Source organism: Pogoniulus pusillus, chromosome 22, assembly GCF_015220805.1.
Source record: "Pogoniulus pusillus isolate bPogPus1 chromosome 22, bPogPus1.pri, whole genome shotgun sequence".
Classification (NCBI taxonomy): domain Eukaryota; kingdom Metazoa; phylum Chordata; class Aves; order Piciformes; family Lybiidae; genus Pogoniulus; species Pogoniulus pusillus.
Window position 1 is genome coordinate 4245210 of NC_087285.1, and position 13727 is coordinate 4258936.

At 53.4% G+C, this 13727-nt stretch overlaps 1 protein-coding gene across 6 annotated transcripts in view; it reads left to right on the top strand.

Moving 5' to 3' along the window:
* SEPTIN8 (septin 8) overlaps positions 1-13727 on the top strand; it is an 81352-nt gene that overhangs the window by 59927 nt on the left and 7698 nt on the right. The window contains exon 9 of one of the 6 annotated variants that reach the window (XM_064161501.1): positions 6092-7115. The exons of 4 other annotated variants lie outside the window; for them this stretch is intronic. In XM_064161501.1, the coding sequence (XP_064017571.1) occupies positions 6092-6146 (55 nt within the window). In that variant the 3' untranslated portion in view covers positions 6147-7115. Of the gene's footprint in view, positions 1-284; positions 4107-6091; positions 7116-13727 lie in introns of those variants that run through there. One more of the 6 variants, XM_064161502.1, reaches the window with a different exon arrangement.

Genomic DNA, 13727 nt, shown 5'->3' on the forward strand with positions numbered 1-13727 from the left:
GAAGTACAAAAACCAGAGGAGCTGCAGATGTGGAGAGGAAATTGAAGTGTCTGTGCCCACGTTCTCTGTGGCAGCTCACCAAGCAGGCTGTCCTCCCTGGTGGGGCTCAGGGTGCTGGTGCTTGCTGTCACCTGTGAGTCCTCAGTGCTTGCCCTTCCCTCCCTGCTTTCTTCTGTGGTTTGTGTTGTTCTTTTTTTAACACATTCGGCTCCGTTTGGCTTTGGTTTTCATTCCCCATGCCCCAATTCACGCTCTCTTTGTCTTTTGTTTTGTTTTCTTTTCAGTTAATCACACCCAGACTTGCAGGCCAAGAGTGGACTTGGGGCTGCTCTCTCATGTTGTTTTACACAAAGCAAAAGTTGCTTGACTTTGCCCACCCTGTGACCCTTCCTCATAACCTGTGTGTGAGTGGAGCAGAGGGACAGAGCAAAAAGGAGTTGCTGCGGTGCGAGGACTCGCTCCTGCCTGTACACAACTGCAGCAGGAGGAGGCTTTAAGGAAGGAACTTGACCACCTCTGGGCTTTGTTTTTGGTTTGAAATGACAGACCCAATAATGAACTCATCCCTGCAGCAAGATGGTTTTAAGCCTGTTCCAAAGCCAGTGGCCATAACTGGTTGTCTCCACTCACCCCCACCGGCTAAAGAATTGCTTTCTAGGTTGGCTTTGTTTGGTTAAGGTGACTGCTGGAGGCTCCTCTACCTTCCCTGCACCTGCCCAGATGTGAGGAGTGGGCATGAAGAACGCTGAAGCCTTTATTCTTTGGTTTGTTTCTTTGTTTTGCTGACCAAATCCTTCCATTGGAGCCAAGGGTTTGGGTTTTTAGAGTGGGTAGTCAAAAAAAACAAAACACCAATGCTGAAAGAGGTTTTTTTGCCCCCAACCCTGGGAATGTTAAACAGTAGCTCTGGTCCCAGCAAGGATCTGATCTTAATCCTGAGTTACTCTAAACACAGCAGTGATAATATATATTTTATACATATATATATATATATATATATATATAAAGAGAGAGAAAGGATAATAAAACCCCTGGGACAAGGTTTTGAGTTGTTTCTTGACTGCTAAAGTAGAACATTGAGAGAGGGAAAAGGTTTTGGTGGTGTTTTCTTTACCACAGAGTTGGTTGTACCATGTGGAACTTGAGGGTCTGTGTCCCTTCTCCCTTGCCAGCATTTACTGAAGGCATTTTACTCTGCTGGAGGAATTATTTAAGCTCTAATCTTTACTTCTTATACTTTAAACTGAAACTTACTCTGTGCCTAACAAGGTCAATCCCTCATCTTGAGCTCTGCAGCACATTTCAGCTCTGCCCCTCTTGGGAAGTGCTTCCTTCAGCACCAGAACCACCTCATTTTGAGCTCTGCAGCACATTTCAGCTCTGCCCCTCTTAGGAAGTGCTTCCTTCAGCACCAGAATCTCCTCATTTTGAGCTGTGCAGCACATTTAAGCTCTTCTCCTCTTAGGAAGTGCTTCCTTCAGCACCAGAACCACCTCATTTTGAGCTCTGCAGCACATTTAAGCTCTGCCTCTCTTGGGAAGTGCTTCCCTCATCACCAGAATCTCCTCATTTTGAGCTCTGCAGCACATTTAAGCTCTGCCCCTCTTAGGAAGTGCTTCCCTCATCACCAGAATCTCCTCATTTTGAGCTCTGCAGCACATTTAAACTCTGCCCCTCTTAGGAAGTGCTTTCTTCATCACCAGAATCTCCTCATTTTGAGCTCTGGAGCACATTTAAGCTCTGCCCCTCTTAGGAAGTGCTTCCTTCAGCACCAGAATCTCCTCATTTTGAGCTCTGGAGCACATTTAAGCTCTGCCCCTCTTAGGAAGTGCTTCTTTCATCACCAGAACCACCTCATTTTGAGCTGTGCAGCACATTTAAGCTCTGCCCCTCTTAGGAAGTGCTTCTTTCATCACCAGAACCACCTCATTTTGAGCTCTGCAGCACCTTTCAGCTCTGCCCCTCTTAGGAAGTGCTTCCTTCAACACCAGAACCACCTCATTTTGAGCTGTGCAGCACATTTAAGCTCTGCCCCTCTTAGGAAGTGCTTCCTTCAACACCAGAACCACCTCATTTTGAGCTGTGCAGCACATTTCAGCTCTGCCCCTCTTAGGAAGTGCTTCCTTCAGCACCAGAATCTCCTCATTTTGAGCTCTGCAGCATATTTAAGCTCTTCTCCTCTTAGGAAGTGCTTCCTTCAACACCAGAACCACCTCATTTTGAGCTGTGCAGCACATTTCAGCTCTGCTCCTCTTCGGAGGTGCTTCCTTCAACACTCCTCCTGCCTACAGATCACAGCCTTATTTTCCTGGGCAGCTGAGCTTAGAGGAATAATTAGGAATCAATATTAATTTTTCCACTCAAACCATTTTGGCCAACTGAGTCGAGCCTCACTGGCTATGCTGTCATGGAAAAAGAGTTGGATCCACTTCCATCCATCAGAAAACAGGCTAAATAAATAGGGCTGAATTTGCATTAACCCCCACAGAGTGGGAGCCTGAGTGTTAGTTGTGAGGGGCTGTGGTTTTATTCAGGCAATAGTGTTACAGGAGTCCTTCTGATACTGTTTTTCCCTCCCCTTAAAATATTAAGCTCAATATCAGCAAATTCCTCCTGAGGACTCCCTGATGGAGGTGCACAGAGCAAGATCTGTCTGAAGGAAGTATTTTGCTGGGCTGTAAAATGAGGTTCTTCACCTTGCCTGTCCCATTCAGGCAGCTCTTTCTGCTCTTTGCATGCAGGCATTGACCTTAAACTCCTGTCAGTGCTACATGATGCTTGTAAGAGCCTCAGGAAGGTCTCACAGGTAGCTCAGAGCAGACCATTTCCAACCCATGTGTGCTGGTTGGCAGCTCCACACTTGAGGTGTGAAGGCTGTGCCTGCAGGTGAGGTCTGTTTGAAGAGGAACTCTCAGAAGTTAGAAGGGTTTGTGTGTGTTGGTCAGGGAAGCACAGAAGGAACCCAACTTAGGGCCTGCAAGCAGACAATTCCAGCTCCATGCTGGTTGCAGCCAGGCTTGGAGCAAATCAGGGGCAGGAGTTTGATGGTTTTGCTGATGGGAAAAAGGCTACCTGTGTCAGCAGCACTGGTTGGGTGCATGTTTGGTTTCTCCAGGCCAATGCTGGGCTCAGGCAGTATTTTCCTCCCTGTTTCTGTGTTACCAGACCATGCTCTTCTTCCCATCTCCTGCTGCAGCCAGCAGGGGCTGTGCAAACTCATTTCCATCTGCCCTGCTTTGTCAGAGGTCAGCTCTTGTCTCCCAGAGTCACAGGCAGTTAAGAGCAGTGAGGATAACAAAGGGGAAAAGCCTTCAAATCCCAGGGCATCCTGGAGGAATTCCCAGCTTTGCCCTGCTGCAGACACTCAGAATGAATGTCACAACCTTGTGGTGGTGGTTCTGATGTGACATTGACTTCATGTTGTGATGGACACACTCAGGCCTTCTAATGGTTTCTTTGGAGCAGCCAACATCATCCTCACCCCAGCTGGGCTCACTTAGTAGGATTTTTTTCTCTAGGATTTCAGTTTTGTTCCTTTTGGCTGAGAGGAGGTTGAAGCCTGTGGCCTGCAGGTCAGTCCTGTCTCTTCTGTAACAAGTTGCAAGCATCTCCCTCCAGGGTGAAGCTTTGCACCTTGCAGGCTAGAGGCAGTGAAAGCAAACCCCTCAGCTGAAGAGCTGAGCCCATTCAGTTGCACACCTTTGAGCTGCTTTGTGCATTGTTGTGCCCAAGGTTGGCACTGACAGCAGGCACTGCCCACTTCTGTGGGCACTCAGCCTCTGCCATCCCCTGTGGTGTCTGCTCTCTAATTGAAATTGGGCTTGTGAGGCTCTGAGCTGCAGCAGCTCTGCATCTGGCTGGGGTGGGCTGGAGATGAGGTGGTTGGCTTGGAGCAGGTGGAGACCTGCATGGAGGGAGCAGCTTCTGCAGGTGCTGCATCCCTTCCCTCTGCCATCCCAGATGTGTGGTGGGGGGGGATGTGTGTGTGTGTGTTTGTGTGCTGCTTTGGTCTGTCTTTGGGCTTTTGTTTGTTTGATTTTCATTTCTTCCCACTCACTTTGTACTTTTTTTTGGTTTGCTTTGATTAAATCTCACCTGTATTTTGAGTTGCTTTGGTGTCCTTTATTTGGCAGTGGCTTCCTTGTGTCATTTCAGCAGAGATCCCTTAGATAACAACGTGCAGTGACTGACAGCTTCAGCCACAGAGTGTCTTGTGTCTGCTGGGCACGTTCACAATCCAAACTAGCTACCTGCTGCCTCTCACAGCCTGCAGAGAAGGACCTGGACTCTAATACCTGCGGGAAGGGCCTTGAAAATACCCAAATGCCATCCCTGTTTGGGCAAAGGTTGCCATCAGGCTTGTTGGCACTTGTGCTGTGGGGGCTCTGGTGGCCAAAGGGCTTTACCAGCAGCTGCACTGCTGTGGTGGTGCCCAAAGAGGTGATGTAAGGGTAGGATGTAAAGGGAGTAGAGGTGGAGGGTGGTGTGGAGAAGGGGCTGGAGAGCAGGGCTGGTGTGGAGCAGCTGAGGGAGCTGGGGGTGTTCAGCCTGCAGAAGAGGAGGCTGAGGGGAGACCTCATTGCTGTCTGCAGCTACCTGAAAGGAAGCTGGAGGCAGATGCAGGTTGGTTTCTTCTCCCAAGGAATAAACAAGAGGTGATGACCTCAGGTTGCACCAGAGGAGGTTGAGGTTGGACATGAGAAGAAACAACTTCTCTGAAAGGGTTTTGCAAGGCTGGCACAGGGTGCCCAGGAGGAGGTGGTTGGATCTCTGTCCCCGGAGGCATTCCAGAGCTGCAGAGATGTGGTGCTGGGGGCCATGGTTCAGCACCAGCCTTGAAGGAGTTAGAGAATGCCTGGGGTTGATCTGAAATGTCTTTTCCAGCCCAAACAAGTCTGGGTCTGTGTTTTCCTAATGGCCCTCCCAAAGCTGTGCTCTTCTGGAGAAGCTCATCACAGACACAGATGAAGGCCAGAAGAAGAGCACAGATAGTTTGGGCTTCTTGTTGTCAGAGAGCTGCTGGGGAAGCTCTGCTTGAAGGCCTGTCCTTGCTGCCTGCTCTGTAGCTTCACACACACTCAGCTAATCGAGGCTCTCTCTCTGGGCCTGTTTTTTGTTCCTGAGCTCATTGCTGCAGTTCAGACAGAAGCAGGCAGTGTGTGGCTGCTGCAGTGTTGGAAGTGCTGCTTCTGAGGGCACCTTTTTCTGCACCCTTAGCTCCAAGAACAAAAGCAGCTGCTGCTTCTGGCTGCTTCCAAGACCTTGTAGCCATGGCTGGATGGGCTGTGCTGGCACTGCAGGAGCTGCCTCTGTGTGTGAGACCTCTGCATTGGGCAATCAGTTTGCACTGGTTTGCTTTACAAGGCAGCTCCTGGGCATCGTCCTCTGTGCTGCCTCTTTGCATCCCACCTTCTTCAGGGCCATGGAGGTGGCTGCAGCTGTGACAGCAGCACAGCCACCCACAGCAACAGCTGGCAAATATTTACCCACAGCAGCAGCCTCAAGCTCAGAAATGCTCCTGCAAAGCTCCTGGAGATGCTTGCAAGAGAGTAAGGGACACAAAGCCTGCTTGTAAAAGCAGCTCAGCAGCAAGGTCGCTGCTGCCCCCATGGTGCAGGTGCAGACCTGAAGCCTGCTGCTTGAGGCCCTAGGACATGCTGAGCATTTCCATTCAGGGCACAAGCCAAACCCACCCTCATCTCCTTGTCCTGGGCTGAAGCTGGCAGAGAGATGGAGCCTGGGAGATGAGGCCAGTGCCAAGCTGGTGGGGAGAACCAGCTTGGGCTGCACCTGTGGTCCCGGCTGGGCTGGAGATGGCTCCACAGCTCTGCCCAGCCCCTGTCTCCATAGCACAGGACTTCAGCCACCTTTCCTCCTTAAAGCTTTAGGTCAGCTCTCTAATTCCCAGTTCCAGATGAGCTCCTGGCAGCCAGGAGAGCTTCTCCACGCTGGGTGCCTTGAACCCCAACTGTCTCCGAGCCCCAGGCGCTGCCGGGCAGCGCTGGGTAGAGTTTTACCTTTGCCCCTTTCCTGCTGCCTCGAATTGATGTCAATTAACTTCAATCCTGGTTCTCTTTTGTTCTTTCTGTAGCTTCTTTAGTCTGCCCACTGCCTGCTCCATACCACCAGGAAGATTTGTTAATTAGAAGATCTGGTCAGGCCCAAACAGCTCCCGCAGAAGAAATTAATTGGTGCTTTCACCTCTAAGCTTGCAACCTGCTGCCCAGAAGAGGTTGTGTAGCGAGGACTTGAGAGTGCTGCACACCTTGTGGTTGGCAGAAGTGCCCCTGCTCAGGTTTCTGGCTGCTCAAAGTTGCCATCTGAGGTACTTGCCAAGAGCTAAACAGCTCCCGAAGGGCTGCTGCGGGGCTGCCACTAAAGCCAAGCACTAATCTCTGGGCGAGAGCAGTTAACGCTGACCCCAGGCTGCAGGGAGGTGAGGGAGAGGCTGGGTTAGTGCGAGGTAGGAGCTCAGCTGGCTGCTTGAGCTGCTGCTCTGAGTGTCCTCTGCTCTGGCTGGCTTGGGGTGGAACTGGAGAGCCTCCTAACAGCCAGCTGCACTCTCCCCTTCCTCAGCAGTAACTCTCTGCTGGCACTTTCTTTCTGTAGCCTTACAGCTTTCCTAACTGCCTTTCCCCCACCCTCCACTTGCCGAGTCTTCCTTGGGCTGCACTTTCTGCCTCCCTGCTTAACCCCCTTCCCCAGAGCCCCCCTGCCCACCTCCCCACCCTCTGCTTGGGGCATGGCTAACCCTGCTGGGCTCCAGCACGTCCTGCTGGGATGTGGGGGAGACTGGAAGCAATTGAAAGGGCAACTAAATGGTCACTCTTAACCTAAGGGAAACACTCGAGAGCTGCAGCCTCTGTTCCTGCTGGGGAGCTCTGTCTTTGCAGCAGACTGACTGCCCTTTTTGCTTGACAAAGCAACCCAAATACCAACAAAGGGGATCAAACCCCAAGCGTGATGTCTGTGCCCCTACTCTAACCTCCCCCAGGGAGCAAGGAGAGGTCCCAGTTTCTCTTGGGCTTTCAAAGAGCCTTGTAAAGGACTCTCAGGAACCAGCTGCTTGTACCAGAGTTGGTCTTAATAAAACCAGAACTGACTTGTTTAACAAACAGCTGTTCCAAAACATGCTTTGTGCCCTAGCTGGAGGCCACTGGGACACCACTGCGCTGTGGCCAAAGCCACAACCCTCACTGGTCCTCCACTTTCCCTCTCTTGCCTTTCTGCCTCTGTGTTTAAACTGTGATGTCTCCCATGTGCCCCCTGTGTGCCTGAGGTGGCTGCTGCCAGCAGCCTCCATCCGCTTCTCCAGGCTGCTGCTGCTGCTCCTGAGGCTGTAGGAGCACCATGAAACCAGGCCAGCATGAAACCAGGTAGGAGGTGTGAAGGCAGTTTGCACCTTGGCCACCTGCCTTGTGCTAGGTGGTGTGGCCAGAGCAGACCTGGCTGTGGAGTGTGAGGTCTGTGGCAGGAGCTCAAGGAGGCTCCCACCCAGCAGACTAAGTCTCCATCACCACCTAAGAGCTTGTGGAGGTGAAGAGGGTGGTGTGGAGGCACTGAGCTCCTGTCCCTGGGGTATGCCCTGAGTGACAGTGCCTAAAGGCTGTCCCTGGGGTGTGCTGTGTGTGACAGTGCCTAAAGGCTGTCCCTGGGGTATGCCCTGTGTGACAGTGCCTAAAGGCTGTCCCTGGGGTGTGCTGTGTGTGACAGTGCCTAAAGGCTGTCCCTGGGGTATGCCCTGTGTGACAGTGCCTAAAGGCTGTCCCTGGGGTGTGCTGTGTGTGACAGTGCCTAAAGGCTGTCCCTGGGGTATGCCCTGTGTGACAGTGCCTAAAGGCTGTCCCTGGGGTGTGCTGTGTGTGACAGTGCCTAAAGGCTGTCCCTGGGGTGTGCTGTGACAGTCACCAACCCCTCTGGATGCCCTTGGCACAAAACAAAGCCTGGGGGCAAATCTCGCTGAGTCTCAGATCTGTGGCCCGAGAAGAGCCAAGCTGGGCACACAGGGAGGTTCTGGAGGCTGCTGCCACTCACAGGCAGCAGGGACTAAGCCCATGCCCAAGTGTGTTCATCCCATGCTGCTCATCCCTGCCTCTTCCTGCTGCCACAGCAAGCAGAGACCAGGCACGGCGCAGGGCTAGGGCAGCAGTAGGTCTGCCCAGGAGCCAGGGACTCAGAGCTGGAAGTGCACTTAGGACAGCTCTGTCTCTTCACACTGTGACCACCTGGCTGAGCTGAGCAAAGGAACAGCCTTTGCTGCTGCTGTGGTGATGAGTTTCAGGCTGGCCTGTGCTCTCTTTTGAGGCAAACCAATCTGACTGCCTTGGCAAAGCTTCCATCCAGTGTGCAGCTATTGCCAGCTCCCTGGAGAGGTGAACTGGCAATGAAAACGTCTGGGGTTTCCCTCCATAGTGCTCAGATTTAATGAAGTTCTGTTTGCCATGACTGTAGTCTGGTCCCCAGTGCCACTCAGGTCAGATGCCTTGCTGAGGAAGAAGGGAGAGTGAGCTGCTGGGCCCAGCCAGGACTTAAGGCAGTGCCTGCTGCTGCAGTGCCTAAAGAACTGAGCTGGAAGTGCTGGTCGGAGGGAGTGAAAACTACTAAAGCTGAGTAGCAACACCCCCCCCCCAACACACAGAGGCCACCCCACAGATGAGCTTTAAAGGGGTTTAGATATGTCTGGAGGCACTTGGTACCTGCTGGCTGCTCTGAAAGGTCCTCCTGTGGTCCCAGTGCTGCTCCCTCTTAAGGGGCATCAGCAAATTTCATCAGTGACCTGCAAGTGTGATAAAAGAGCTCTGGGATTGCTCCTCCCTCTGCTGTGTTCTTCTGTCTTGGTCAGTTCTCTGACCACAGAAGCTTGGTGGAGCTGTGTCAGTGAACTCTTCCAGGTCGTCACACCCCCACCAGAAGCATCAGTTCACTGGCACCTGTTAGTCTGCAGTGAGGCAGCTTCACCCCTGCCTGTGCCAGCTCCTGGGTGAGTTGCTTTAGCTGTGCCACCTTCATCTGGGGGCTGGTTTGTGAACAGGAGGTGTGGCAGCTCCTGGGTGAGATGCTTTAGCTGTGCCACCTTCATCTGGGGGCTGGTTTGTGAACAGGAGGTGTGGCAGCTCCTGGGTGAGATGCTTTAGCTGTGCCACCTTCCTTTGGGGATTGGTTTGTGAACAGGAGGTGTGGCAGCTCCTGGGTGAGATGCTTTAGCTGTGCCACCTTCATCTGGGGATTGGTTTGTGAACAGGAGGTGTGGCAGCTCCTGGGTGAGTTGCCTTAGCTGTGCCACCTTTGGGGATTGGTTTGTGAACAGGAGGTGTGGCAGCTCCTGGGTGAGTTGCTTTAGCTGTGCCACCTTCATCTGGGGATTGGTTTGTGAACAGGAGGTGTGGCAGCTCCTGGGTGAGATGCTTTAGCTGTGCCACCTTCATCTGGGAGCTGGTTTGTGAACAGGAGGTGTGACAGCTCCTGGGTGAGTTGCTTTATCTGTGCCACCTTCATCTGGGGATTGGTCTGTGAACAGGAGGTGTGGCAGCTCCTGGGTGAGTTGCTTTAGCTGTGCCACCTTCATCTGGGGGCTGGTTTGTGAACAGGAGGTGTGGCAGCTCCTGGGTGAGTTGCTTTAGCTGTGCCACCTTCCTTTGGCGATTGGTTTGTGAACAGGAGGTGTGGCAGCTCCTGGGTGAGTTGCTTTAGCTGTGCCACCTTCATCTGGGGGCTGGTTTGTGAACAGGAGGTGTGGCAGCTCCTGGGTGAGTTGCTTTAGCTGTGCCACCTTCATCTGGGGGCTGGTTTGTGAACAGGAGGTGTGGCAGCTCCTGGGTGAGATGCTTTAGCTGTGCCACCTTCCTTTGGGGGCTGGTTTGTGAACAGGAGGTGTGGCAGCTCCTGGGTGAGATGCTTTAGCTGTGCCACCTTCATCTGGGGATTGGTTTGTGAACAGGAGGTGTGGCAGCTCCTGGGTGAGTTGCTTTAGCTGTGCCACCTTCATCTGGGGATTGGTTTGTGAACAGGAGGTGTGGCAGCTCCTGGGTGAGATGCTTTAGCTGTGCCACCTTTGGGGATTGGTTTATGAACAGGAGGTGTGGCAGCTCCTGGGTGAGTTGCTTTAGCTCTGCCACCTTCATCTGGGGGCTGGTTTGTGAACAGGAGGTGTGGCAGCTCCTGGGTGAGTTGCTTTAGCTGTGCCACCTTCCTTTGGGGATTGGTTTGTGACAAGACATGTGGCAGCAGCTGGAGGGTGGCTCCAAACTACTTTGCTCTTTCTGTAGGTGATGAAGAGGAGCTTGGTTTGTGTTCTGCTTCTGCTTCAGAACCTGAGCAGCAGAGTGTGCCAGGAAGCTTCTTGAAGGAGCAAACAATTCCATAGATCCTTGCCCCTGGGGGTTGCAAATGTGATTGCAGCTTCCTTTGTGTCAGCTTCAGGCCCGTGGAAATGTGGCCTGAAGCAAGGCAACAGCAAAAGGAGCCTGGGGTTGAAAGTGTCGTTTCCCCCAGGCTGAGATCCCTGCAGGGAAAGGATCCTGCCCCTGCCAACACAAATCCACCCGAGGGCTGGAGCCTGGCATGTGAGCTGTGGGATGCTCCTGCCCAGGGAAAGGTGGGCAGCAGCTTTCCTTGCTGTAAGAGCTCTCTGCAAATGCTCTGTGAGTGCTCTCTGGGGGCTTACAGGGACTGAACATTCCCCAGGACAGCATCCTCACAAAAGCAGCCCTGAGCACAGCAGGGCAGTGCCAGCACTTGCTGTGCCAGCTGCACCTGGCACGTTCTCAGCAGCAGCTGCTGTGCAGCACAGTAGGTACAGAGTGCAGAGGTGAGCTGAGCTGCAGGCAGGATGGACTTGTGTCTGTAGCATGGAGACTGCAGACAGTGTGAGGAAGCAGGGACAGCAGAGAGATGATCCTCACTGCAAACCCACATGGACCTGTTCTGTGTGACCTTCTCTAGGTGACCCTGCCTTAGCAAGGGCTTGGACTGGAGGCTCTCCAGAGGTCCCTTCCAACCCCCTCCATTCTGTGATTGTGTCATCTCTCATACTCCTTCCTGCCCCTGCTGTCCCTGGCTCTGTGCTGTGATCAGTTTCTATCTTGTTCCCCTGTCCAGGCAGTGAGGAAAGGTACTGGAATCACAGAATTGTTTGCCTTGGAACAGACCTTTAAATCCAAGCATCAACCCAGCACTGCCAGGTCCCCACTAAACCGTGTCCTTCAGCACCACACCTCCATGGCTTTTCCATCCCTCCAGGGATGGGGACTCCACCACTGCCCTGGGCAGCCTGTGCCAGGGCTTGGCAACCCTTTGGGGGAAGAAATGGTTCCTCATGTCCAACCTAAACCATGCCTGGTGCAACCTGGGGCTGTTTCATCTCATCCTCTCCCTCATTCCTTGGGAGCAGAGCCCAACCCCCAGCTCACTCCAGCCTCCTTTCAGGCAGCTGTAGAGAGCAATGAGGTCCTCCCCTCAGCCTCCTCTTCTCCAGGTGCCTCAGCTGCTCCTCACCAGCCCTGTTCTCCAGGCACCTGAGCAGCTTCATTGCCCTTGCCTGGACTCATTTCAACACCTCAGTGTCCTTCTTAGAGTGAGGGGTCCACAACTGAAGGCAGTACTCAAGGTGTGGGCTCAACAGCCCAGTACAGGCACTGCTCCTGGTGGCCACACTACTGCTGATCAAAGCCAGGGTGCTGGTGGCCTTCCTGGCCACCTGAGCAGATGCAGCCAGGGGCTGCCCCTCATGTCCTGCCTTGTCCCCATGTTGTCCTCTATGAACAGCCCCAGGCTCTGGTCTGTCAGTAAGAAGGGTATTTGTGGAGCTCTGGTCAGTGCTTTCCATCCCAGAATGGTCCTGCTGCACCAGCAGCTTCTTCCCGTGGCCTGCAGCCTGCTGTTGAGGGCAGGAAGCTCTGCTCTTAGCGCTGGTGCTGGGAACACAAAGGTAAGTGGCCCTTTGAGCCTGCTGAGGCCAAGCCAGCAGTGTGCTGGTTCCCATCTCATCGCTTCAGCACTGGAGTGCTGGAGGAGCTGTGCTGCCAGAGGGGAGCAGCAGCACAGCCTAAGGGCTCAGGCTCCACACTCATTGTTCTCAGCAAGGCATCTTGCATCCTGGCTGGGAGCACAAGACCTCGATGTGCCTTTCCTCAGCGCTGGCTGCATCTGTCAGAGCTTTAAGCCCCTGGGAATGTGTGCTTGAGAGGCTCGATGAGCTGCAGAGGCTCAGGAAAGCAGCCCCAGCCTGGGGTTTAAGGTCTCATCCATCAGGGAACAGTGTGGAGAGGCTCAAAGCTAGGGGCAAAAGCCACAAACTGTGCTTGGTGTGGTGTGAAGTGTGGTAACCACTGTGTGTCTTGCTGCTGGCTTCCACTGCTGAACACCAGTGGTGGAGATGCTGGAGCTGGGGCCAAGGGATGGGAAGAAAGTGGAAGCAAAAGAAGGGGAGGAAAAGCAGAAGGCAAGGGATGGGAAGGGAAGCAGAAGGCAAGGGGTAGGAGAGGAAGCAGAAGGTAAGGGATGGGAAGAGAAGCAGAAGGAAAGGGATGGGAAGGGAAGCAGAAGGAAAGGGATGGGAAGGGAAACAGAAGGTAAGGGGTGGGAAGGGAAGCAGAAGGTAAGGGGTGGGAAGGGAAGCAGAAGGTAAGGGATGGGAAGGGAAACAGAAGGTAAGGGATGGGAAGGGAAGCAGAAGGAAAGGGATGGGAAGGGAAACAGAAGGCAAAGGGTGGGAAGAGAAGCAGAAGGCAAGGGATGGGAAGAAAAGCAGAAGGCAAGGTATGGGAAGGGAAGTAGAAGGCAAGGGATAGGAGAAAAAGCAGAAGGCAATGGATGGGAAGCAGAGGCAGAGGATGGGAGGAAAAGCAGAAGCACAAGGGTGGGAGGAAAGAAGCTGATACCTGCCCAGCTTCCTGCAAGGACCTGTGCAGGCATCAGCTTTTGGCTGGCCTCAGGGATCACACAGAGAACACAGGGACTCAGCTCATGCTCTGTGTGATGAAAGCCCCAGAAGACAAGCTGCCTCCCTCAGGAGCTCAGGCTGTCGAGTCACAGTCTGCTGGAAGAGGAAGGTGCAGTGCTGGGCAGAGCCTTTCCACGGCATGAACACTTCCCTGTGGTACCCAGGCAGGAGGAGCAGGTACCACACCCCAAGCATGCTGCTGCCTGGCTCCTGGCTGCATGGGCACCTCAAGAACCTCCTCTGGTCTGAGATCCCCGAGGGACCTCCTTTGGCTTAAGTGCTGGCTCAGGTGGCATCTCCTCCCAGGTGTCACTTCCCTGGGTCTCTGATGCTCAGTGTTCCTTTCTGGGGCACTTGGGCAGAGCTCTGTCTGTGGCTGAAAGACCCAAGTGTGGCTTTCTGCCTGCATGCAGGCAGAGCTCACTGTTCTCAGTGCCAGTACAACGCTTCAGGGAGCATTTGCAGTTGAGAGAGCTGCTCAGGACACCAGTCCTGCACAGCTCTGCCTTCAGGGATTCCTCTCCTACAAGGTAAGACGATGAGCATGGAGGAGGGTGGCCAGAAACTTTCTTGCTGCACTGTCACAGGGATCTCCTTGCTCCTGTCTCATCCCTGTGCCCAGTTGATTTATCCCAGAGGATTATGTGACACCTGCTCAGCGCTGGGCATGTGGAACCCTCCCTTGTCCTGTGGCAGGACCTGCAGGTGTGCTGATGTTACTCATCTGCTGCTGTCTGGGTGGTGCCTTCCAACTAGGGTCAAAAGCACCTGCACGTGTGGCTTGTTG